This window comes from Scomber scombrus, chromosome 5, assembly GCF_963691925.1.
Source record: "Scomber scombrus chromosome 5, fScoSco1.1, whole genome shotgun sequence".
In the NCBI taxonomy this organism is placed as follows: Eukaryota; Metazoa; Chordata; class Actinopteri; order Scombriformes; family Scombridae; genus Scomber; species Scomber scombrus.
Window position 1 is genome coordinate 9,189,046 of NC_084974.1, and position 22,634 is coordinate 9,211,679.

The 22,634-nt window shown below is 40.2% G+C and overlaps 2 protein-coding genes across 2 annotated transcripts; both read left to right on the plus strand.

The window, feature by feature from the left end:
• The first annotated feature begins 3,417 nt into the window (after positions 1 to 3,417).
• Positions 3,418 to 11,988, plus strand: vwa7 (von Willebrand factor A domain containing 7). The gene is made up of 16 exons (XM_062419307.1): positions 3,418 to 3,666; positions 4,003 to 4,236; positions 4,322 to 4,418; positions 5,202 to 5,336; positions 5,505 to 5,700; positions 5,819 to 5,985; positions 7,499 to 7,614; positions 7,716 to 7,832; positions 8,062 to 8,283; positions 8,784 to 8,916; positions 9,129 to 9,281; positions 9,377 to 9,469; positions 9,576 to 9,862; positions 10,487 to 10,623; positions 11,134 to 11,293; positions 11,429 to 11,988. The coding sequence occupies exons 1-16, from the start codon at positions 3,418 to 3,420 to the stop codon at positions 11,975 to 11,977; spliced, it is 3,045 nt and encodes a 1,014-aa protein (XP_062275291.1). The 3' UTR covers positions 11,978 to 11,988.
• A 1,963-nt stretch (positions 11,989 to 13,951) lies between these two features.
• Positions 13,952 to 22,633, plus strand: LOC133979917 (sodium- and chloride-dependent GABA transporter 2-like). The gene is made up of 12 exons (XM_062418444.1): positions 13,952 to 14,066; positions 14,706 to 14,793; positions 14,950 to 15,082; positions 15,166 to 15,300; positions 15,373 to 15,476; positions 15,623 to 15,747; positions 16,369 to 16,481; positions 16,563 to 16,700; positions 16,968 to 17,070; positions 17,506 to 17,606; positions 17,734 to 17,904; positions 22,423 to 22,633. The coding sequence occupies exons 1-12, from the start codon at positions 13,967 to 13,969 to the stop codon at positions 22,609 to 22,611; spliced, it is 1,500 nt and encodes a 499-aa protein (XP_062274428.1). The 5' UTR covers positions 13,952 to 13,966; the 3' UTR covers positions 22,612 to 22,633.
• Position 22,634: the final 1 nt, after the last annotated feature.

Genomic DNA, 22,634 nt, shown 5'->3' on the forward strand with positions numbered 1-22,634 from the left:
AACGTGAAGACTCAATCATTTTGTAATAGAATGCTATGATACTTTCCTCAGCTGACAGGTTGTGGTAAAGTGTCTAAACTGTCATATGAATGTGCGTGTGTAGTGTTCCTCTGAACTTGTGGGACTCTGCTTAAAACTGTGGTGACAGCAAAAACTAAAGTGAAAGAAGCTAAGAGTCTGAACTTAGGTGAGTGCGTTGTAATTCTTAAACTAGTACAGCTTTAATGAAATGTGTGTAGTTTCCTGGTAATATTACTATTAATATAAAACCAGAATTATATAATATATATATAATGCATATAATGTATGCACTATTTTGTGCAATAAAGCCTTAGGGATGTAAACTATTTGTACACTCCAAGCTGACTTTACTGCATGATAATGATAAAGAAAGTTTGGTGTGAAGATAAGCTAACCCAATATTAATATACTGTATTGAGATTCAATAGTTATGGACGTACAAACTTTGCAAAAGATGAAGATTGGCAAATGCTTTAAGTGAACCACAGTACACAAATGTGTGTTAAAATGGTATTAAATGAAACTGTTGATCTGTGCACTTGTATCAGATATGGCATCACTTTAAGAGACTGCGCAAATCAATGAAAGTGGATTTGCTGAATGGAGGCAGGGGGGACAGTTGTTCATCCGCTTTGAGCATTGCTTCAGTGTTTCCCTTGTGAAAGCACAGACTATTTGAACCAAACCTCAGTATTGTATCTGAATAAAGATGACAGAGAACAATAGGAGGCTCTGTACAGACAAAGCTGAGAAAGATTAGGAAGTTTGGTGGGTGGTTTAGAGGTGGGGGGGTTAAGGAGTAGGTGGTGACAGAAAAGGATACATGGATGACTGGCACTAACTGATCGAATCACTAACTGATCAATTTACATCCATCCATTTAGCAAGCGATTTTTAGATCACAAAGTTAGGAGTCTGTACTTAAGGATTTAGCTGACTTGGGATTGTTGACCAATGTGGTATGTCTAGTCAGGACACAGAGACTGGTGGTTTATAAAACTGAACTGAAAAACTGAAGGTTTAAGGCACAGTCTCCTACAGTCCTTCAGTCTTGTCCATTTGAGACCCCATGCAGGGGGTAGAGGGGTTCATGCTAGTGGGTGTGTGGTGTTAACAGGAGAGTAATGCTAATGTGGTTACACACAAGACACACACAAGAAATAAAAATAAAAATTAAACTATACAGATAAGAATGCACTTGACTTAACTTGACAAACATAAAATACAAAAGTAACTAACTCTCAATGGTTAGCAGTGAGTGAATATTCACACAAATTATACATAAATCTCCATACACCCAATACTGGGTATTAAACCTTTAACATAAAGGTTAAAAAAATTCACATAGTAACAAAAATGCAATGAGGGACTAACTTAACACAAACCACTGACTTCATCATGACCACAGTTTCCATACTAAACCTGACTGAATAGCCTGCTTCCTTTCTATCATCTACACACCCAATACGTGAACTTTCACAGTAACTGAAACTGTTGAGGCTGTCTGCTGTGTGATAGAGGAAATTTCCAGAGCCTCCCTGGATTGGGTTGCTATGGTGATTAATTTGCTCATTACCGGTCCACTGCAAATACTTTTGTTCAGAATCATGAAACAGATATTGGTATTGGTAGTCAATTGGATTAGATCACCCGACCAGCTTGTAACTTCCCTGTTCTGGTCCACTCTCAGTTATTTTATCAGTGTTGTTTATTTCTAAATAGGCACCTGTGTGCTCCAGTCCAAGTGTGATGCATCAACTTTATAACGTGTCAGTGGTGTGTTGTGTTTAAAGTTGGTTGCTCTGCCCCCAAGTGGCCAAAAAAAGTGAATGCAGGTTTATGTGAGCATCCACTATATATGTATTTAGAATAGAATAGAATAGAAAAGATCCTTCATTGTCATTGTCACCAGTACAACGAAATGTAAAGTGCTCACCAGTCAGTGCATCATACCCACATACCCACATAAGATTACATTTTGTCATTGCACATCCCTATTTCACAGTCAATTGTAAACAGTATTACTTAATAATTAATTAGCAGTATTGAGTGTGGTAATTGCTGTAGGATAAAAGCAGTGTTTGAATCTGTTTGTCCTTATTTTGACTGATCTGAATCATCTGACTGATGGCAACAGCTCAAACAGAGAGTGTCCAGGGTGAGAAGAGTCCTTTATAATATTCTGCGCTTTTTTGATGCAACAGGAACTGTGTAGTTCTTCCAGTGTGGCGAGAGGGCAGCCGGCGATATTTTGGTCCGTGTTGTTGACCCTCTGGAGCATTTTCCTCTGAGCCACTGTGCAGCTGGTGTACCATGCAGTAAGTTGGAATGCTCTCGATGGAGGCTCGGTATAAGGACACCAGCAGTTTCTGTGTGATGTTGTTCTTCCTGAGTATTCTCAGGAAGTAAAGTCTCTGCTGGGCCTTCTTCAGCAGCTCAGAGGTGTTCGCGCTCCAGGTGAGGCCCTCCCTAATGTGGACTCCCAGGATGCGGAAGTCTGCCACCCTCTCCACACAGTCCCCGCTGATGATTAGTGTTGGATTGTCGGTTTTCTTTCTCCTGTAGTCTATTATGAGCTCCTTGGTCTTTGCAATGTTAAGGAGCAGGTTGTTGCCCCTGCACCATGCTGTCAGCCGCTCCACCTCGTCCCTGTAGGCAGACTCATCCCCCCCAGAGATGAGCCCCACCACTGTGGTGTCATCAGCAAACTTCACAATGGTGTTGCTCTGGTGGACGGGGGCACAGTCATATGTGTAGAGGGAGTAGAGCAGGGGGCTCAGTACGCAGCCCTGGGGGGAGCCAGTACTGAGGCTCAGGGCTGAGGATGTATGATGGCCCACTCTGACCCTCTGTCTGCGGCGCAAGAGGAAGCTATGTATCCACATGCAGGTGGAATGTGGAAGCCCCAGGTCCCCCAGTTTCACCACCAGTTTGTGTGGGAGGATGGTGTTGAATGCAGAACTGTAATCCACGAAGAGCATCCGCACATAGCTCATGGTGTGACAGTGCAGCATGGAGTGCTGTGGCCACCGCGTCCTCCGTGGATCGGTTCGCTCTGTAGGCAAACTGGTGGGGGTCAAGACTTCGGGAGGGTTGCTATGATGTCACTCCGGACCAGTTTTTCAAAGCACTCATCAGCTCTGGCGTGAGTGTTGGTCCCAATGGTTATTGGGAATTTCAGGTAAATTCCCAATAACCATTTGGAAATTTAACAGATTTGTTTTATCACAACTTAAAACAAAATGGCCTGATACATTTTCAAATATTCCTTTGTAAGTGAAATCTAAACGATTTCAAGTAGGGCCACCTGTGATGCTTATTAAATAAACTGTTTTTTCATTTTATTCATATATGTATAGGTAGGATGAGAAAGACCCACCATATCTCCAGGACATGATGTCAGAAGTGGGCAGAAGAAGAATTTGGCAAAGGAGTGGGAGGCAGATGAAGTGGTTTATTCTTGTTTACCTTCTCCTCCTGGCTTTACCATGCAAGGGCTTCTTTCCAACCTTTTGGTCAGGAGTGATAACGCTGTCCTGGGACTCGTACACACACCAGTACATCACAGAGCAGGCCATCCTCAATGTCACCCTGGAGTCTCTGAGAGGCACTAAAAAACACCAGGAAAGCCATGCAGATGAACAGGTAAACTGATGCAGGTCACAGTATATTTACTCTTCAGGGTAATAATAATAATAATAATAATGATAATAATAATAATAATAATAATAATAATAATAATAATAATAATAATAATAATAATAATAATAATAATAATAATAATAATAATAATATACCTAGTGTTATAAAGTGAATAAAGCTGATATATTTTACACAAAGGGTTTAATGGCCACCTTATTAGAAACTGAAAAGTTTCAATGAATCTTTGTTGCTCTCCTTGTTTGTTTATATTTCATGTAATATCTGAGCACAGAACATTTCATTCCAACTCTGGTAAAAATCAGATGATTTTCCTCCCAGACCAGACTGGGCCGTAGCTTCTGGAGATCTGTGAGAGAAGTGGTGAATTCCAACGCGGACGTGGACTTCCTGGACTCCACCAAGTCCAACCCAGTGTACCACTTTGATTCAGAGCAAGTGGACAGTGCCATGGTCCTGCTGCGGGACTTATGGGCTGAGATTCTGAACTTAGTGCGGGCTAAAAACTACCCAATTGCCCGTTACAGATTGGGCCAGTTATTTCACCCCCTGCAGGTACACAGCAGCACTTGACATGTTGATATGACTGAATTAAATCTGTTAAGGCAATGATGTAAGTTAATGCTTTGTCTTATGCCAGGACTTCTATAGCCACAGTAACTGGGTGGAGATGGGACAGCGCTCCATCTACCTGCACCTGCTGCAACCAGAAGAGCCTGCCATCCCTGTTGCTGAAGGTAATAAATACTGTACAACAATAAAAAATGATCCTAAGGCTGGGAGAAAATTAACTACTATCCACTTTCAGCAGAATCATAGTGTAAGGATATGGTCTTGCATGATTTTGTGAGAAAAAAAAAGTTGTAAAAAAGAATGTAAATATGTATCCAAGATTTAAAAATGAAGCACAGTGGTGACACTTTTCCTTGTTTCCCAACATACAACTACTGTTAACTGTTTGCTAAGATCCTACATTGCCAGAATGCAGATTGTCACAGGTAGAGCTAGCATGTCATATCTTGCTTTCAATACATAGTATCACTTCAGTACAAAGCCACCTCATTTATGACCAATAGCACAGAAAAGCTGTAATAAATATGAATGCATGGTGCTTTACAATGCTGCTCTGCCATGGCGGCTATGCAACATGTTAACAGCTGCATGGCATGTTAACAGCTGCATGGCAGAGCAGCCCTATGAGTCTCAAGAGTCCTACAGTCTTAGAGCATTTCATTTAACACAATGTGGCCAGTATAGGGCGTATTATTTATCTATTATGGTGAAAGTAAATACTATCCATTACGTCACAGTGCCATAGTGTGTGATCTTTAAAATTAGATCACTTGTTATCTAAGTGGCAATATGTACCAAGACTTAGGGGAAAAAAACCTTCAATCCCCAAACCCAAACAAAGATAATAGCAAAGTATCCATGTTTTGAAAAAGCTTCCTGCTGCAGTTGGAGCTTTAATAGGCCTCAGTGACAGTGACAAACTAAACCATTGTTTTTTCTGTCCTCAGAAAACACTCCTACGTGTATGGAGTGCTTCAGCCGCACCTGCCGAAACAACCTCCTGCCAAAACTGATAAGCACACAGAAACACTCCCAGCTGCTCACCACTGGCTACTTCGGCACTTTTCCTCCAAAGCCTCGGGGTATGTCAGTGCAACTTCAGCCACTAATAGCAGCAGTTTTGCAATAAAAAAAAATAAATAAAAAAAAACAACAATCCAAAAACCTAATGGAGCAACTAAATTGGGATTGGGCTTCTGACTTTTCAACTCAAATTTGGGGTCAATTGCACTTTGCTTTTTCTTTTTCAGGCAAATGTAGTCATGGAAGTATTCTGGACAGCAGCCGCCATGAGGAGGCGAAAGGAGGCATCAACAAGGACAGCAAGTCACCTTTATTCTCCCCTCACCATTACCTCCATGTGGAAGCTGCCACTCTGGCTACTGAGGCCACCCTGACTGTACTGAGAGACCTCAGAGACCAAGTTGGCCATAAATCCTTCCTCAAGTAGGTTTCACCGCTGTTAAACTTGTTGCATATTGCCTGAATATAAAACAGTGAATAATATTTGTGGAACCAGTGTTAAGCATTTAGTTTGTCCTAATTTCCTCAAACATTTTGATAGACTTTTCAGTGTGAAGGAGGTCCCTGCATTGGTATTTGTCATTGACACCACGGGCAGCATGGGTGAAGAGATCTTTGCTGCTCGCCAACGGGCCCACTCCATCATCCAGAGACAAGCCAGCACTGGTCAGCCGGGCACCTATCTGCTTGTGCCCTTCCATGACCCAGGTGAGGGTGCGGACACTCACAGTCTTGAATGAAAACAAGAGCCTTTCGAGGTCTTTTCAGATGTAGAGCTGGAGGGATCTGCCTTAAGAACTAGGCAAAGTCTAAATCACTTTTATTTACTTATTATTATGTAATGATACATACAAATGCATTAGCTTTAGTCTAATAGTTATTTATTTGGTCACATGTTGTTGTTTTTTAATTTGTAAGGTAATTAATTGATGGGATCATGTGGTCTGATTTTTGGCCCTTTCTTGTTTCAAGATGAATGTGCATAAATGGAGATCCATTATAAAAAATGAATGGTGTTGATCTCATCCAATGCCTTTGGGATGAGCTGGAGTGATGACTCACCAATGTTCTTGTGTCTGAGTGGGAACAAATTCCTGTAGCCCGGCTACAAAATCCTGTGGAAAGCATTCCTGAATGAGGCTGTTGTAGCAGCATAGTCATACGCACAGTTTTGGAACACCATTTTCAACAGTCATGTCCCCATCCCCCGATGGGGTCATGTTTGAGTGCCCAGATACTTTATTGCTACGTGGTGTATCTTAGGGTTTACACTTTAGTTTCTTGTGCAGAGTAAGATTTTTTTTTAAAAGATTGATACTCTCATGCCTGCACAGTAAACGTGCTTACCCAGCCAAAAAATAATCCATGAAACTGCAATGCAATGAACACTTTGTTGTTGTTTTTGTTTTTTTACAGATAAAATGTGTTCACAAGTGGGCTTTAGAGTGCTGGTAGAAGCCAGCCAGGCTTTTCCGAGAACTGCAAACTGTAGCTTCCTGTTTACTTCACAAACATAATCATAGTATAAATCTTCTCATACAATCATATAAAGTCCCTGCAGCTGAACAGAGACAAAACAGGAATCATAGTGTTCGATGAAAAGGCACGTTGGCAACAGTTACTTACCTAACTACATTGAGGCCTTTGCCATCCCTCAACAAGACAAAAACCTGTGAGTCACTGTTGGTGATGATCTAAATTTTAATTCACACATTAGTAAAATCACAAAACATCCTTCTGTCATCTCAGAAAAATATCTCCAAAATGTGTACCTTGATCTCTCAGGCAGACTCAGAAACTCATGTCCATGCCTTTGTCACCAGTAGACTAGATTACTATAAAGCCCTTTTTACAGGCCTCCCTGCTAAAAAAGTTTGAGCTTTTAAGTAGTCTGTGTGCATGTATATATTTGTGCATAATGTTTCCTGTGTCCAAATTTGACTGTTTTACAGTTTTATAACTCTGTAAGGCACTTTGAGTGGTTTCTATATGATACTGTGTACTCTTGACTTACTGTTCAGCAAGAATGTGAATAAGAGTGTTTCCCAAGAAGCTGAACTGTTTCTTCACATATGGTGTAAGGCCTTTGGATTTTGTCTTATCAAGTAAATTAAACTCCAAAGCTGTCAAAAGGTAGATTTAATGGTTAACATTCTTATCATTATTGATGTTGTTATTGCTTGCTCACCATTGAACATGTCTAATCCACTGTTCTTTGCAGGCTTCGGACCAGTGTTTGAGACCGAAGACCCAATACAGTTCATCCAGCATCTGGACAACCTGCTGCCGCCGCTTGGAGGGGGAGATGAACCAGAGATGTGCTTCTCTGCCATTCAGGTAAATTTAGATGCTGTTTCTTTTGTACCACTCAAGTATGAGAATGTATGCATGCAAGAACACATGGCAGCTAATTTTCCCTGTGTGCTGTGTGTTTTCAGCTGGCTCTTACTCACAGTCCTCCGATGTCAGAGATCTTTGTATTCACTGATGCTTCCCCTAAAGACGCCCACTTGATTGATGCGGTGACGGCCCTCACACTTGAGAAACAGTGCACGGTAGCTTTAAAATAATTCCTCCTTTAATGAATTTAACACTATCTTCTGAAATGTACACATGCAGCTTTGTTTTATGAATTTATTTTTCTTTGTAAGCTGAACAACAGACATTAAAACGGCCCTCGTTGTGTGTCCTTTATTTTTACTTTACTGTGACAGCAAGAAACACATAATCTTTTTGTTATGTTAGCGCTACCATCACTGACATTCTGGGTTGATTTTCCTACAGGTGACATTTCTCCTAACTGATGACCAAAACTCCACAACTAAGAGCAGTGGGAAGGGGAGGAAGAGGAGAAAGAGAAGGATTAGGAGGGAAACTTTGCCTCTTGATCGTTTCTCTCTTTACTTCTCCCTGTCTTCTCTGTCAGGAGGGCTGACAGTAATCACCACCAACTCTGACATCCACGATGTCTCATCAATAGTGGAGGATAACATCGCTGCTGACAAGGTACAGCAGCAAGATCCTTTGATGGTTATCAACATTTTATATACTCACATAAACCAAATCAAACAAAAATTCTTTATGCAAATAATTTAATTGAGATAATTAAACACAGCAGTCGATTAGCTGCATCAGTGTTTCCTAACTTTTTGGCTCATTGCTTGCAAGTCCTTGTCACTAGTTTCATACTTATGTCTACTGGTTGTAACCAGTTCAAGCAAAGAGCATTTCTACTGCAGCCAAAATTGATACTATGAAAGCGGTGAGAGTGAACCAAAACAGTTCAGTTTTTGGAAAACCAAAGCAATGAAGTTAAAGACTTTAAAGCTCTGTAGAGCTGAGGAGAACTGCAGAGTCAGGTGAATGACCCCTTTCACATATCAGTAGATATTTGATCCATTGTTAATGTATACATTTTGGTTATCACTGCTTTAATTTTCTTAGAAGTGCAAAGATGTGCATTATTGTCCTGATATGCTGAGCACCTTTTTCTCCTTCCTCCCCAGGTGACCCTCCTCCATAAGGAGAGCGACAAAGCATTGACGTCCTCCCATTCCTTCAGGGTTGACAGCTCCATAAAAAACGTCATCCTACATATCACTGGCATCCTGAAAGAGTGTATCCTTATAAATCCTTTAGGTAATTTTAGTGCTGCATCCTGCACACAGAGTTACAATCTATGTAAACTACTGATGGAGACTCTATCCAGGCATTTTTTTTTCCATCTGGGAACTACTGTTTGTCCACATCTTAGTTACATACAGCATACTCTGAACAATTGCCACAACTTCCATTGCCACAACTCTCCTTTTCACTTAATATCAAAACAATCGACTTGCACTGCTTTTCAGGCCAAACCCAGTCTCTGCTGAGTGAGCAAGGCCCTCTTGCAAAGTTGGAGCACTTTGAGGGTCTGTACCGCATCCGCCTGCTTGCTCCTATCCAGTCAGGCCAGTGGAATTTGTCAACCAAGTGTGAGGGACACATCACATTCAATGTGATAGGTAAAAGGAAAAAAGTGTTATTAATAAAGCAGATCCACTGACAGGTGCATTAGTTATCATGTACTGTAACTGCACTTGCACTTTTGCGCCCCCAGGTGACAGCAGCATAGATTTCCTTTATTACTTTGCCACTGCAACCAATGACACACACCCGGGTCTGGCAAGGGTGGAGGGCAGTCCTGTTGCAGGTGAGGTTTTTTACATTTTTTATTCATATATAATTATTGATGTGTCAGTACCACCGAGGATTGGTGAGTCCCTGCCACTCAGCATTCTCCTTATTTAATTTCCAAGGTGTCTCAGCCTTTCTGGTGGTGACTGTGACAGGAATGACTCCAGGCGTGGAGGCCTCTCTGAATGTGACACTGCTTGGAACTAAAGGAGAGATTCTCAAGCGGGTGTTGCTGAATTCCTCTTCCTCCTCCTCTTCACCATCCCACACTACAAGGGAGCTGGTTGGGTGGGTGGACTCTGTTCCCAAAGTTCCCTTCTCTGTCCAACTCATAGGCCAAGACAGCGAAGAAAGCAAGCTGGAGAGGGTTTCCACAGAGATGGTGCAGCCGACTCACGTTCAGATACAGGTAACCCAGTAGTGAGAGAAAAAACTGATGATGATGCTAAACAACACCAGGACAACATTCCAATATACTATTAGACATTAGGGAAAATATTCTTCACTGATCAATGTAGAATTATACTGTATAAATGTTCCTAAATAATGTAGCATACATTTAAAGCTGCATCATTCAATACTGACTGTATATAATGTGAAAGGGATCACTCATAGGGACAAAACCACAGAGAATTATCATGCAATTCTTCAGTTCCTCTCTGCTTTATTTAAGCATTTTAGCGTCTTTAAGCATCTTTAGCTTGTGCTGATTCTAGTTCCCGCAACTGTTCTGGTTCTGTTGTTTCCAAATGCAGCATGTAGCTGTTTTCAGCATGACAGCTGTGATAAACCCACTAAACCCTCCCTGCCCAGCACCAAACAGCAGACAAAGTTAACGACTAACTGGTTTAACAGTGTTAAAAATATGTCACCTTTTATAATATCAAATTACAGCAGCTTGACCAACTTTTCATGCAACTGTTGGAATGCTTGGAATCCTGGAATGATTGATTCATACATTTTCACAGTGATGCACCTCAAAAACACCAGACTTATACTAATACTTATAATTTGTGTGCCTTTTTTTCTTCAGGTGTTGTCTTTTCCTCGCCTGGTACCTGGTCACAACACAGTGGTGCGCTTCGACATCCTGAACCACGGCCCAGCCCGATCCTTCAGTTTGACTGCTAATGATGACTGTGGATATCTTCATACAAAAGAACTTCCCAGGTAGAGCAAAAAAAAAATCTATACTCAGCAGTGCAGTGAAGAGAAGGTCGCCTGTCTTTAAGGCTGCAACTAATTATTTTTATCAACAGTTGATCTGCACTGATTATTTTCTTGATTTATCATTTTGCCCGTTCTAATTTCTTAAGAGCCCAAGCTGATATATTCAAATGTCTTGTTTTGTCTAATCAACAAAGTTGATAAGTTTTACACATCAAATTTAAAATCCTCACATTTGAAAAGATGAAACCAGAAAATCTTTGTCATTTTTTCTTAAAACATGAAAATAGTTGCTGAGTACATGTCCTCATTCAGTTGTCATGTACTGTAACTTGAAGGAGAAAAAAAAGCATGGTCTCTTAATAAAAATAAGGTCATGCTTGGCAGTACAATTATATTTATTTTATCAGCTTTTCTTTCTTTACATTTATCAAACAAAAAACATATGTGATGAAAGAAAATAAATAAAGCTATTTGTGGAAATAGAGGTCATTTTGAGATTCTGTCCCTCAGGTTCGATGTTGATGAACAAGGGTCTTTCCAGGGTCAGGTGCACCTCCACACTCCTCCCACTGCTCAGGCAGGAGCAACCGTCAGTCTGACGCTCAACGTGCATGATCTTAAGTCTCCTGACTCAAATTACGCAGTGGCCTACTTGACTGTGGTTCCCCTGGTGAGTATTAACCTAAAACAAATGGGACATTTTATTTATACATGAGTCTCTCTTGCAGATTATTGATCATTGTTGCGCTCTGATAAAAGATTTTCTTTATTGTATAGCGCTAACATCACTTTCTGTACCCTGCAGAATACTGACACGTCCCCTCCATTCTGCTTTGCTGAACGAGTGCAATCCTCCTGCCCTCCTACTTGCAATAAGTCAAACTGGACTATTTCTCTGGCTGTGTCAGACAGGGGGCACTCTGGCCTCGCTGCTCTCCAGCTCGAGAAGGGTGAAGGCACACTGACTTTATTCCTCAACCCTCCACCCACAGGGGAAAGGCTGAAAGAGGTGCAGCCTGGCCCTGGCCAGCATCAGGCACACAAGGATCAGACAACCAGCGGAGGCCAGGATGACCACCATAAGGCCAGAATAAAGAAAGGAGACCCCCCTTTGAATGTGTCTAAATGGGTACTGGGCTCATCTAAGCCACTGTGGGTGAGGTACACATCCAGCTGCTGCTTTGCTGAGGCTGAGCTACTGGTTTGGGACACTGCTGGAAACATGAAACGCTGCCATCTAACATCTGGAGAGCAGCTAAAAGGCAGCAGCACAAAAACCAGTGGACCAGGACAGATTACACTTGCAGTCTTCTTTTTCATAATGTTTGTCCTGCTGTGGTTTCCTCTGCTTTAGGTCAATGAGATTACAAATGTTTTGCAGGTCAAACTCATCTATGTGTTGATTACTAGCAGCCAATGCTATGCAAAGAAGAAACAGAAATGTGCACCTGTCAGATGATGCACAGGTTAAAATAGGTGCGCTTAATGAAAACAATGTCTTTGATTGCTCACAATGTGTTTGCTACTGTAATTGTTAAAGAAAGTGTTGCAGCTTCTAGTGCTCTAAACATCTGATATCACACAGAAAACTTTACTACCATGGAGTGAAATTTTTTGAAAAACATGTTGGAAATCGTTGGAAATTAAAATGAAATAAAATATTTTGCACAATCCGGCTGGTAAAGCTTGATTACCCAAAACTAACCATACAAGTATACCACCCACAGCATAGTATCCTCACAAGACGGAGATGAAAATCAAATCTGTAATAAATGATTAATGATTAAAAGGTGTAAAGATTCAAGTGATTGTTGTACTATAATGTCATTTTTGAAGACATCTTATTGCCTTAGTAAGTGGAAGTTACTCTGGTAAAGATATTCTGTGTGAATATTCAACCACTTGTGTTAGATGTCATCAATTATCATACTTATGGTTCATTAATTTTAACAGGTTGGGTGTGAAATAAAACAGCTACTGCAACAGCAGATAAGAAAAGATACAGCACATTAAATATAAACTTAAGGTGAACGAAAGGGGAGAATTAAGAATGGTATATTCATCGATTCATAAACCCACGGATCAAAGGTCATTCACACCACAGGAATAGACAAGAGGATACTGAAAAAACAACTGGCTGCACTTTACTTTAGCTGTCTTATCCTCTGTCTTTATCGTGAACCTACATTTCTTTCAAGCAGACTATATATATACAGACTGACAGACACAGTTGAAGATTAATTCAGCACTGTTGTGACATACTGCAGTACTGCAGCATACATAAATGTTTGACTCACATATGAGTAGTATTGGTGCTAAACCACAAGAGCGCTGAATGTCTTACTCAATGTGTTACTGAATGCTTTGCAGTATTTGATAAAAAAAAGTGTTTGATTCCAAGTCAAAAAGAGGATTTTCAATACTTGAACCAAAACTTTGCATTTGTTTTATCTATAAATATCATTCTTGTAAGCAAGAAATTTCACTTTTCTAGTTCATTGTTCATTAAGAAATTGCAGGTCATCCTCAGAGTGGTTATTTATATTTCCACTGACAACTGATTAACTACCTAGGCAGTTGTACATTACATGGCACAGAATGAACAGGAAATATAAACACAGGAAAAACTTGGACACATAGAGGTTTGGAGGACGACTGGGTTCAGACTGAGCTTTTGGGTATGTTGAATCAAGCATGTGCAACAAATGAGAAGCAAGCCAAGGTGGAGGAGAGAGGACAGTGGGGCAGTAAGGTGGAGTTCCTCCTGGCTGTAGCGGGAAATGTTGTCGGCCTGGGCAATGTGTGGAGGTTTCCATACCTGTGCTACAAAAATGGAGGCGGTAAGCAAATATCACTGCTTGTGCCCTAAAAAGTGTAATACAGTAAACAGATATGTATTAAGTAATTTGTACATTCAGGTGCATTCCTGGTGCCATATCTGGTATTTGTGGTGACCTGTGGTGTACCTCTGTTCCTGCTGGAGACCACTGTGGGCCAGTACACCCAAGAGGGGGGCATCACCTGCTGGAGGAAGCTATGCCCACTGGCAGAAGGTACTATACTGTTCAGGATTTGAGTGTTGCAGAGCAGTGCAAAAACCTAACCACAAACCACACAAAAACAATTGTTCAGTTCAATCTCTAAATAATGCCGGATTAGCTGCAAGAGTTATTCTCAGTTTCATTATGGAGCGATTTCCCATCATCTAGAAAAACAAAACAATTTGGGTACAGGATAAATAGAGGAAATAAGCTTTTTGTAATGTTTCTGTTTAACTGAAAGTACTAAATGTGGCCCTGCAGGTGTCGGCTATGGCGGGCAGCTGATCCTCTTCTACAGCTGTATGACCTACATCATTATTCTGTCCTGGGCTTTGCTCTACCTGGTGTTCTCCTTCAGCTCCCAGCTCCCCTGGTCCAGCTGCAACAACTACTGGAACACAGGTGAAGTGTACACAGTTCAAGTCTTTCTTCTCTAACAGGATGAATGTTTTGATGGCAGATATCAGTACCTTGGTGAATTTTTAAAAAAAGATTTATTTTGAGGCTTTTTGCCTTTTATTTAGATAGTAACTGGCAGAGATGCCAACAGGAAACAGGGAGAGAAAGGGGTATGACCTGCAGCATAGGTCCCTGACCGGATTTGAACCAGGGACACTGCAATTATGTGGCATGCGCTCTAACCACTCGATCACCAAGGTACTCTGACCTTGATGAATTTTAACAAGGTCTGCAAGGGTTTAATGTTTTGTAACAAGCAAATAAGTAACATTGTCATTCAAAGATTCTTTTGATATGTCAGAGAGCAAAAATGCATTCTTCATTGTGCATGTAATGCAAGTAATATTAAAATCTTTTTTTACAAGACTTTTCTGTGTTTTTATACCTTACAGGTGCATTGAGAAATATTTCCTTTTCATGAAATAATGGAACATAAAGCACATTATGCCATTATTATACCTAACTGTGACAAGTGAATGCCACAGTTGCTAGAACAAATGAATTTTCTTGTTGCTTTTCATTGTCACCAATGAAAAAAAACACCCAATGAAAAATATTTCTCTTTTCTTTTTCACCTATCAGAGCACTGCGTAGACTTCTCAACAAGAAATGACACCTTCAAATGGACCAACCAGACAAACACAACCTCTGCTGCCACAGAGTTCTGGGAGTATGTATAGTAACATAAATGATTTCTCTAAATTCAATTTAAAACTTAGTCTCATGACAAAACCCCCCAAAACAAAACAAAACATTTGCTTGGTATTTCATATAAGATAAAACACATCTCAGAAAACATTTTGTTCCTGTTTTTTTTTTCATGTAGGCATCGAGTGCTGGCCATCTCACGAGGGATTGAGGAAATAGGCAGCATCAGGTGGGAGATGCTGTTGTGCCTTATCACTATGTGGGTTATCTGCTACTTTTGTATCTGGAAAGGGGTCAAGTCTACAGGAAAGGTATAGCCTTTAAGCTCTAAATCTGCATTAGGTGTGTGTACTTTACACATTACAAATATCTGAATAGTAACCTTTCCCCCCAGGTGGTGTATATCACTGCTACCTTCCCCTATGTGATGTTGTTAATTCTTTTGATTCGTGGACTCTCTCTTCCTGGGGCTCTACAAGGAGTGGTGTTTTATCTTCTGCCCGAACCCTCACGACTCACAGACCCTCAGGTAGCAAACTGATGATGTACTGTTCATATAATGTCGGTGTACAATGTAGTCACTGTTGCTCTGTTGGAACAGGTGTGGATGGAGGCTGGTGCTCAGATCTTCTTCTCCTACAGCATAGGTGTGGGTTCCTTAATTGTACTCGGCAGCTACAACCCTTACAACAACAACTGCTATAAGTATGTGTCAGTGTGTGACTTAGCTTGATACTTTAAGCTTTGCTGACAGATGCACCTGAAGACAACAGCTATTAACATTAAAACAACACGTTAAAAAATTATGCAAAACAAATGAATCATGCATGCTGTATTTTGGTGTTTTGCAGAGACTGTCTGTGGCTGTGTTTACTGAACAGTGGCACCAGTGTGGTAGCTGGTTTTGCTGTCTTCTCTGTGCTGGGATTTATGGCTCATGAGCAAGGCGTTCCCATTGCAGAAGTGGCCGAGTCAGGTAACCAGAGATATTCAGAAAGATTCAACTGATCTACACTTCAAAGCATTATGCCAGTAGGCTGTCTTGTTCATGATGGGTAAAAATATTTGCTGCCATCTTGAGGACAACCACAGACAAGACAATCACACAGCAACAGTTCTTCCATCTAAAATAAGTGGGAACATGCACAGAGTTGGTTGGCAGAGCAGTTACATTGCATACATTCCAGCTCTGGTATGCACTGGGACACCCTGATGTCACTGCTGACCCTAGCTGGCAGGTTTCGGGTGGAATCACTGGGCTATGCTTGGTGTTCAGGGCCTCTGGGTGGGTCTGTCCCAGGAATTTCCAGCTCACCAGCAGTAATACAGCTCTCTGGTTGATTGTCAGCTGGTATTGAGATAATGGTATTGTATGAGTTCATTAGTGTTTTTTAATTTCACTTATTCCCCTATTTTTTCCCCATACTTCCTTTTTGTCTTCCTCTGTCCAAGAAGTGTGAATAAAAACTGTAAATCATAGTTAGGGCTGTATTGTACTTCTGTGTTTCTCTTCTTCTACACACTCCTTTATTGTGTATATTAAAATTAGATAGTAAGTGACCAGTCTAGCTTCTGTTCCCACTTTCTTGTTCTCCAGGTCCAGGCCTGGCGTTTATTGCATATCCTCAGGCTGTGGCTATGATGCCCCTGCCTCAACTGTGGTCCATCTGTTTCTTTGTCATGCTCATTCTCTTGGGCCTGGACACACAAGTAAGATGTACTCAAACCCTATTTGGAAAAGCACATTTACATTTGGAAATACTTATTCTGGCTTGTCTTCCCTCTGTTCAGTTTGTCGCAATGGAAGTAGTGATGACATCCGTCATTGACATGTTTCCCTCCGTGATGCGCCAGGCAGGCAGGCGGGAACGTTTCCTCCTCCTCTTCTGCCTCGCATGCTTCTTCTCTCAGCTTGTCATGGTCACTGAGGTCAGTATGGAGTGTTATATTTACATTTATTATTTATTATGCCAGTATGGCTATGTATTGCTGCCAACACATTTTTATATGACCATTTATAATAATTTAAAGATGTATCATTATAAGAAGATGCTTTGAGGTTATAAAGACATGTTTTCTTATTACAACATAATAATATTTGATATATTGTAATAATGTGGAAAAAAATTGGCAGATATAAGCTCCTATACATTTGGGAAACCTATGTCACATGAACGTCTCTGCTGTTGTCCTTAGGGAGGGATGTATGTGTTCCAGCTGCTTGACTACTATGCCTGTAATGGCGCCTGCATCCTCTTTCTCTGCGTGTTTGAATCTCTGGCACTGGGATGGGTTTTTGGTGGGTATGCTGTTTTGAAGGTACTTCAGTGATTTTGTGTTGTGTTGGACTGCCATAAAGTTGGGGGACTCAAAAGAGACAGATTTTAAAACAGAATTATGAAAATCAAAGCAGTAGAGGCTGAGATATCCTGACTTTTACTCCCTGGAATGGTTCAACTCCTTCATTCCCATAATCCAACCAACATCATTTTTGTCCCAGCCTGGTAACACACATCTTTCAAAATCATCACCTACAGGTTGTAATGCAGGTTTTTTGTTTTTTGTAGTCTTGAAAAGTCTTAGTGACATCACCCTTATGCCATCATCAGGGTTATTTTCTTAGACTTAACAAAGCTACCCCAGAGCCACACAAGACTGACTTTTTCCCCTTCAAATTACACCAAGTTTTTCACAAATATTCTATTCTATTTATCCAACCTCATTTCCTATCCAGGGGCAGACCGGATATATGGCATCATAGAGGACATGACAGGTGCGCATGCCAACTCATTCTTTAAAATCTGCTGGCTCTACCTCACTCCACTGGTGTCACTGGTGAGTTGGACTTTCACAGTTTCAATGTTTGAGCCTCTGGTTCACAATACAAAAACACCACCTGGAGACAGCAACACATGCATACAAAAAGATTATCTACAAAAAAAATGTCCTTTTGTGTTCTCAGGGTACTTTTATATGTTCTCTTGTGGAGTACCAGCCTCTTACCTTTAATCGCTGGTATGTGTACCCAGCCTGGGCATATGTGTTGGGCTGGGTGCTGGCCTTCTCCTCCATCCTGCTGGTACCAGGATGGGTGCTTTATAAGCTGAGCACTGGAACTGGCACCCTCAGTCAGGTGGGACAACAGTGCAACAGATTGGTATATCTGTCATAAAAAACATTTTCTTATTCTAATCATCAATATCTAATCATTTACATGGTGCTAAGAAATGGCAAGGTTTCATAATGTAATAATTCACCTTCAGTGGACGGAATCCTTTTGTCAGCTTCAAGTTAAGACCTCACAAAATGTTTAATTCATGAGTAATTTTCCCTTGAAATCCACATGCAGAACTCCTATCTATGCTTCAAGCAGCCCAGCATGATGACTCAGGGTATTACAAAATGTCAACAAAGATTTCAGATAAGTCCTAAGTGCCTTTAAAAGATTAACATTGTCTTCTCTAGTTTGTACCACTATGAAGAAGTTGAGAGACAACCAACATTACATGACTACTGATAGTGATTATTGCCCTGTTATGCTTTTTCTTTTCAGTCATATAAATGTCAAATGTTCATATTAAACATGGCCAAAGAATCAAATAATGAGATAAACATATGTAGAATCCCTGTGAGCAGATACTCAGGTTTCAGACTGCTCTGTACGCTTGTGACTGATGTCTTCATATAGTCATCTGCTCCGTGCACAGCGCCCAAGTTCACTGCTCTGCATAAAGAGCCAGTATAGGATAAGGAGGTTTTTTTGTTTTTTTTACTGTGAATCATTAAAAGCTACTCTAGTGGAGTCTGAAAATACAAATATGGAGCTGGAAATGAACATAGTGGGTCCTGTTTAAAGCTGTTTCAGCACAACATTATGCAACCACCTCAAACCAACATGAGAAAGCTCTTCAGTTTCATGACTTTCCTCCAGGTTTTATAGGGTGTAATTGGTGAATATTTCTCTGTGTTTGTTAGCGTTTCCATAACCTGTGTTCGACCAACATGGACTACTCATTGACCCGAAAGAGAGCGGCTGAGCTACAGCACATCAACGAGGAAAACCTGGAACCTTTCACTACCAGTTGATACTGTATGGAAGCTTTCCTGTTCCTTGACTCTGCAACAACTGCATTTTTGTCAAAGATTTGGCACCAAGTGTGATGTTTTTATTGAATGTAATACGCTGCTCTGCTTTTTCTCACACAAATCTAAAATCTGGTGGTCAAATAAAACCTGGATTGTCTTATTTATTTGAACTATATCATATACTGATCGTGTATGGTGCAAAAAAGAAAGAAAAAAATGTGATATCACTGCCAGTGTTGTGGAAATGGTTATCAAAACAGCTCTCACTTATAGATAAATCAGAACCAACTATAAATTGATAGAAAAAACATTTTTGCAGAAAGAAAAACACATCAAATTCAACACACCTGTGCACAAATGCTGTTGAAATTCCAGTTTGAGACATAAACTGGAAATCCATAAAGTTAAAAAATAAAATAAAAGACTCATTCTTACTTACTACGGCCTCCATAAAAACAGTGAACTTATAATTTACTTTTCATAACAAAGTGACTCCTTTATGTCGAAGTCAACACAGTGCAGAGACTGCTCTGTCACCATGGAGCCCACTTGAAACTGAATCTGCTTTCATGGCCCGCAGACTCGGAACAGTCAAGCACATACATGTACTTCTCACGTGTGCATCACAACCTCAGTGTCTTTTTCAGTTTCCATGGTAGCAGCTGGACTAATTCAAGTTTACGTAAATTTACTGTTAAGACTACCATAATATGAAAAAATAAAATAAAAATAATAAATCATTTGATACACTGAAAAAGTCTGTTTTTCATACACAGCTTTATTCAAATACCTTAAAATTGTGGAAAAATACACAGTATAAACCAATTTAAATTTCAGAAAGGTGCGTGTTTCTGGTAATGCTGTCTGTCATGAGGACAAGCACAAATAAATGCAAACCATACACACAACAGGCATAAAGAAACAGCAACATATTAACATATGATTATTTGTGTTGAATTAATAGTCTGATTTGCTCTTGTTACCATGAGGCATTTACTGCTTTTGGGAACTCTGTTTATAACAGCATGATAGCCTGTGTGATGATGTGCCTTGGATATAGAAAAAAATATCAAGTGAAAAAGGGGGTTTTAAGGCTTTGTTGAAGAGGATGAAAGGCCTCACAGCAGTCCAGTATAGTGTGGTCTGTGATGTTACAAAGAGATACTCTCTGAGAAGTTAAGCTCCCACTTGTGCCTAGAGTGCTACTGGGCTTCTTAAAGTGCCTTCATATTAAGTGGCATCTTGAAGGCAGTGGTTTCTCCTTGTTCAAATAGATCTGGTTCTCTCTCGGGTGACGCAGTTTATTAGAAACCATGTCCCAGCATTTAACTATCAGGAGATTTATTAACTTTTCCCTGAATGACATTGATCTGAGGTGACAGTAAAATGACTTCACTGATAAAAATATACTGTAGCTGTAGTTGATCACTGCATAAGAGTAATAAACCTTATTTATTTGAACACCTTTCTTTGATAATGTTACAAAGTGCTTCACAAAATGATAAAATACAATAAAAGAATAATAACAAAATATAAATAAAAACAGTGAAATTAAAATAATATTCACACAGAGATTAAAGCTTTAAAACATGGTTTAAGAAGAGATTTAAAGGCAGTGATAGATTTAGTCAACCTAATCTCAGCAGGTAAATTATTCCAGAGTTTGGGGTCAAGATTACAAAAACCCAGTAGCCCTTAATCACCAGTTGGGCTATGGGGATGACCAGAAGGCCACTATCAGCTGATCTACCCAGGCTCATAGATAGAAGATACTTGATATAATTAGGAGCTTGGTCCTGAAAAGCCTTGAAGGTCAACAATAAACATTTTAAAATCAATGTGGAGATGAACAGTAAACCAGTGCAGGGAGGTCAGATTAATGGTTATATGATCTTGTTTTCTTGAATGTGTGATAATCCTAGCAGCAGCATTTTGAACCAATTGAAGGCCTTATAGGGAAGCTTGAGTAATACTTGTGTATAGGGCGTTACAGAAATCTAAATGAGAAATACAAAAATACAGATGTGAAAAAACAAAATCAAAAGATAAGGATGCCATTTTTGAAATAACGAGTTAAAAAAAGAAGAACAACCTTCTTTACTTGGCCATCAAAACAAAGACCCGAATCAAAACACACAAACTTTTACAGTTTCTTCAGGCTTAATATTGTGTGATAGGACTACAAATATTGTAGGTTCTCTGACTATAAAGAATTGTGTGTGGCAAACAAAATCATCCCTGTTTCACTTTTCATTTTTGAAACAGAACGTTTTGGGAAGTCCAGCAATTGATTTGCAAAAGGCAGGTGGTAAATTGGATTAGGCAGCTATGATTAGTGAATTTTGTACAGACATATTACTGGGTGTCATCAGCATAGCAATGGTACAACACATTATGTGTATTAATGACCTGACCAAAGGGCAGCATATAAATGGAGAACAGTGAGGGACCCAAGATTGAACCATGAGGACTGACAAGAGTGAAATGGGAACAATCATAGAAAAGATCATATAAGCAATCAGTCGAGAGGCAGTCTTGTCTCTTTAATAGCAGCCTGATAGTTGACCATGTGACTTCATAGGATATCAAGGAGGACTTGTAACCTATGACCTGAGTGTATTCACTGTCACTGAGCCATGCAGAAGGATTATGCTTTTCTATTTGATTTTGAGAGGAACAATATGATAGTGGTAGATATTGTTTAGAGAAAAAGCCAGGACATCAGGCCACTGTTGCTGCAATAAAGAGCTCAAGGTTAAAGTACTCGAGAAAGCTTCACAGAATTAACTGGAAGAATCAGCATTAAGAACATGTGAAAGTGGGAGGAAATAACGGAACATTACAAGCAATAGCTGTATGACCTGAGACAAAAAAAGTCAACAAGGTTCTCATCTATAGGGAGAAGACAACTAGTGGGGATCAGATGTAAGTATGGCCTTTAGAATGTGTGGTACCTTTAATGATTTGGTTTAAACTAAAAGACTCAATAAGATCTAAGAAATCATTGGACACAGGGTTAGAAGGACAACATACATAAATATTGAAGTCACCAAGGATGACTATTGTATTTATTAATCATTTTTCCTGAATGACATTGAACTGAGGTGACAGTAAGACAAGCTCATTAAATTCATGAATAAAAGCGTTTAGCTCGGGTGATCTGTATAAAAGTATAGAAAGCGGAGGAACAGCACCAGAAATTCACATAGACTTGCAAGTTTAAGCATAAAAACTGGATCTGCAGTTTCAAATAACAGGGATATTAGAAACTGGAGGCCAACCGGGAGAGTTATCATACGAGACAGTGGGTGGAACAACCTGGTTTGTAGCCTGAATATGATTCTTATTTACTATGATAATGGACTGGTAGGGGGAGCTAAAGTAAGGAACCGTGTCTGTGCTTGTTGCAGAGTTGTGTACTGTGAGGGAAGAAGTGTAGTGGAGTATGATGACACTCGCATAGCTGGGCCGGGTTGTGAAGAATATTGCCAGACAACATGCAAGAACCTAGTAAGTTTGGATATAAACCGCCACTTTTAAAAAGTGTAGCTCACTCCCAGAATAGATTAAAATTGTCAGTAAAACCAGTGTTGTGCACCCTGCAGCGAAGTTAGAGCCAGGAATGGAGCTGAAGGAGTGTGGTGAAGAGCCCCACTCCATGCCCCAGAGTGGGAATAGGACCAGAGATGAAAACATCTTTCCCATTGACTTCAGGGAGCTTAGAAAGTCTGATGAAATCTTGTTGTATCATTAGTGCCGACACCCATGAAGGAAAAG

Coding starts and splice junctions, on each gene's coding strand:
- vwa7 (XM_062419307.1), top strand. CDS start 3,418: ATGTCAGAAGTGGGCAGAAGAAGAATTTGGCAAAGGAGTGGGAGGCAG. Junction 5,337..5,504: donor TTTTCCTCCAAAGCCTCGGG/GTATGTCAGTGC, acceptor TTTCTTTTTCAG/GCAAATGTAGTCATGGAAGT. Junction 7,833..8,061: donor CACTTGAGAAACAGTGCACG/GTAGCTTTAAAA, acceptor ATTTTCCTACAG/GTGACATTTCTCCTAACTGA.
- LOC133979917 (XM_062418444.1), top strand. CDS start 13,967: ATGACCTACATCATTATTCTGTCCTGGGCTTTGCTCTACCTGGTGTTC. Junction 17,071..17,505: donor GGCACTGGGATGGGTTTTTG/GTGGGTATGCTG, acceptor TTTCCTATCCAG/GGGCAGACCGGATATATGGC. Junction 17,607..17,733: donor TCACTCCACTGGTGTCACTG/GTGAGTTGGACT, acceptor TTGTGTTCTCAG/GGTACTTTTATATGTTCTCT.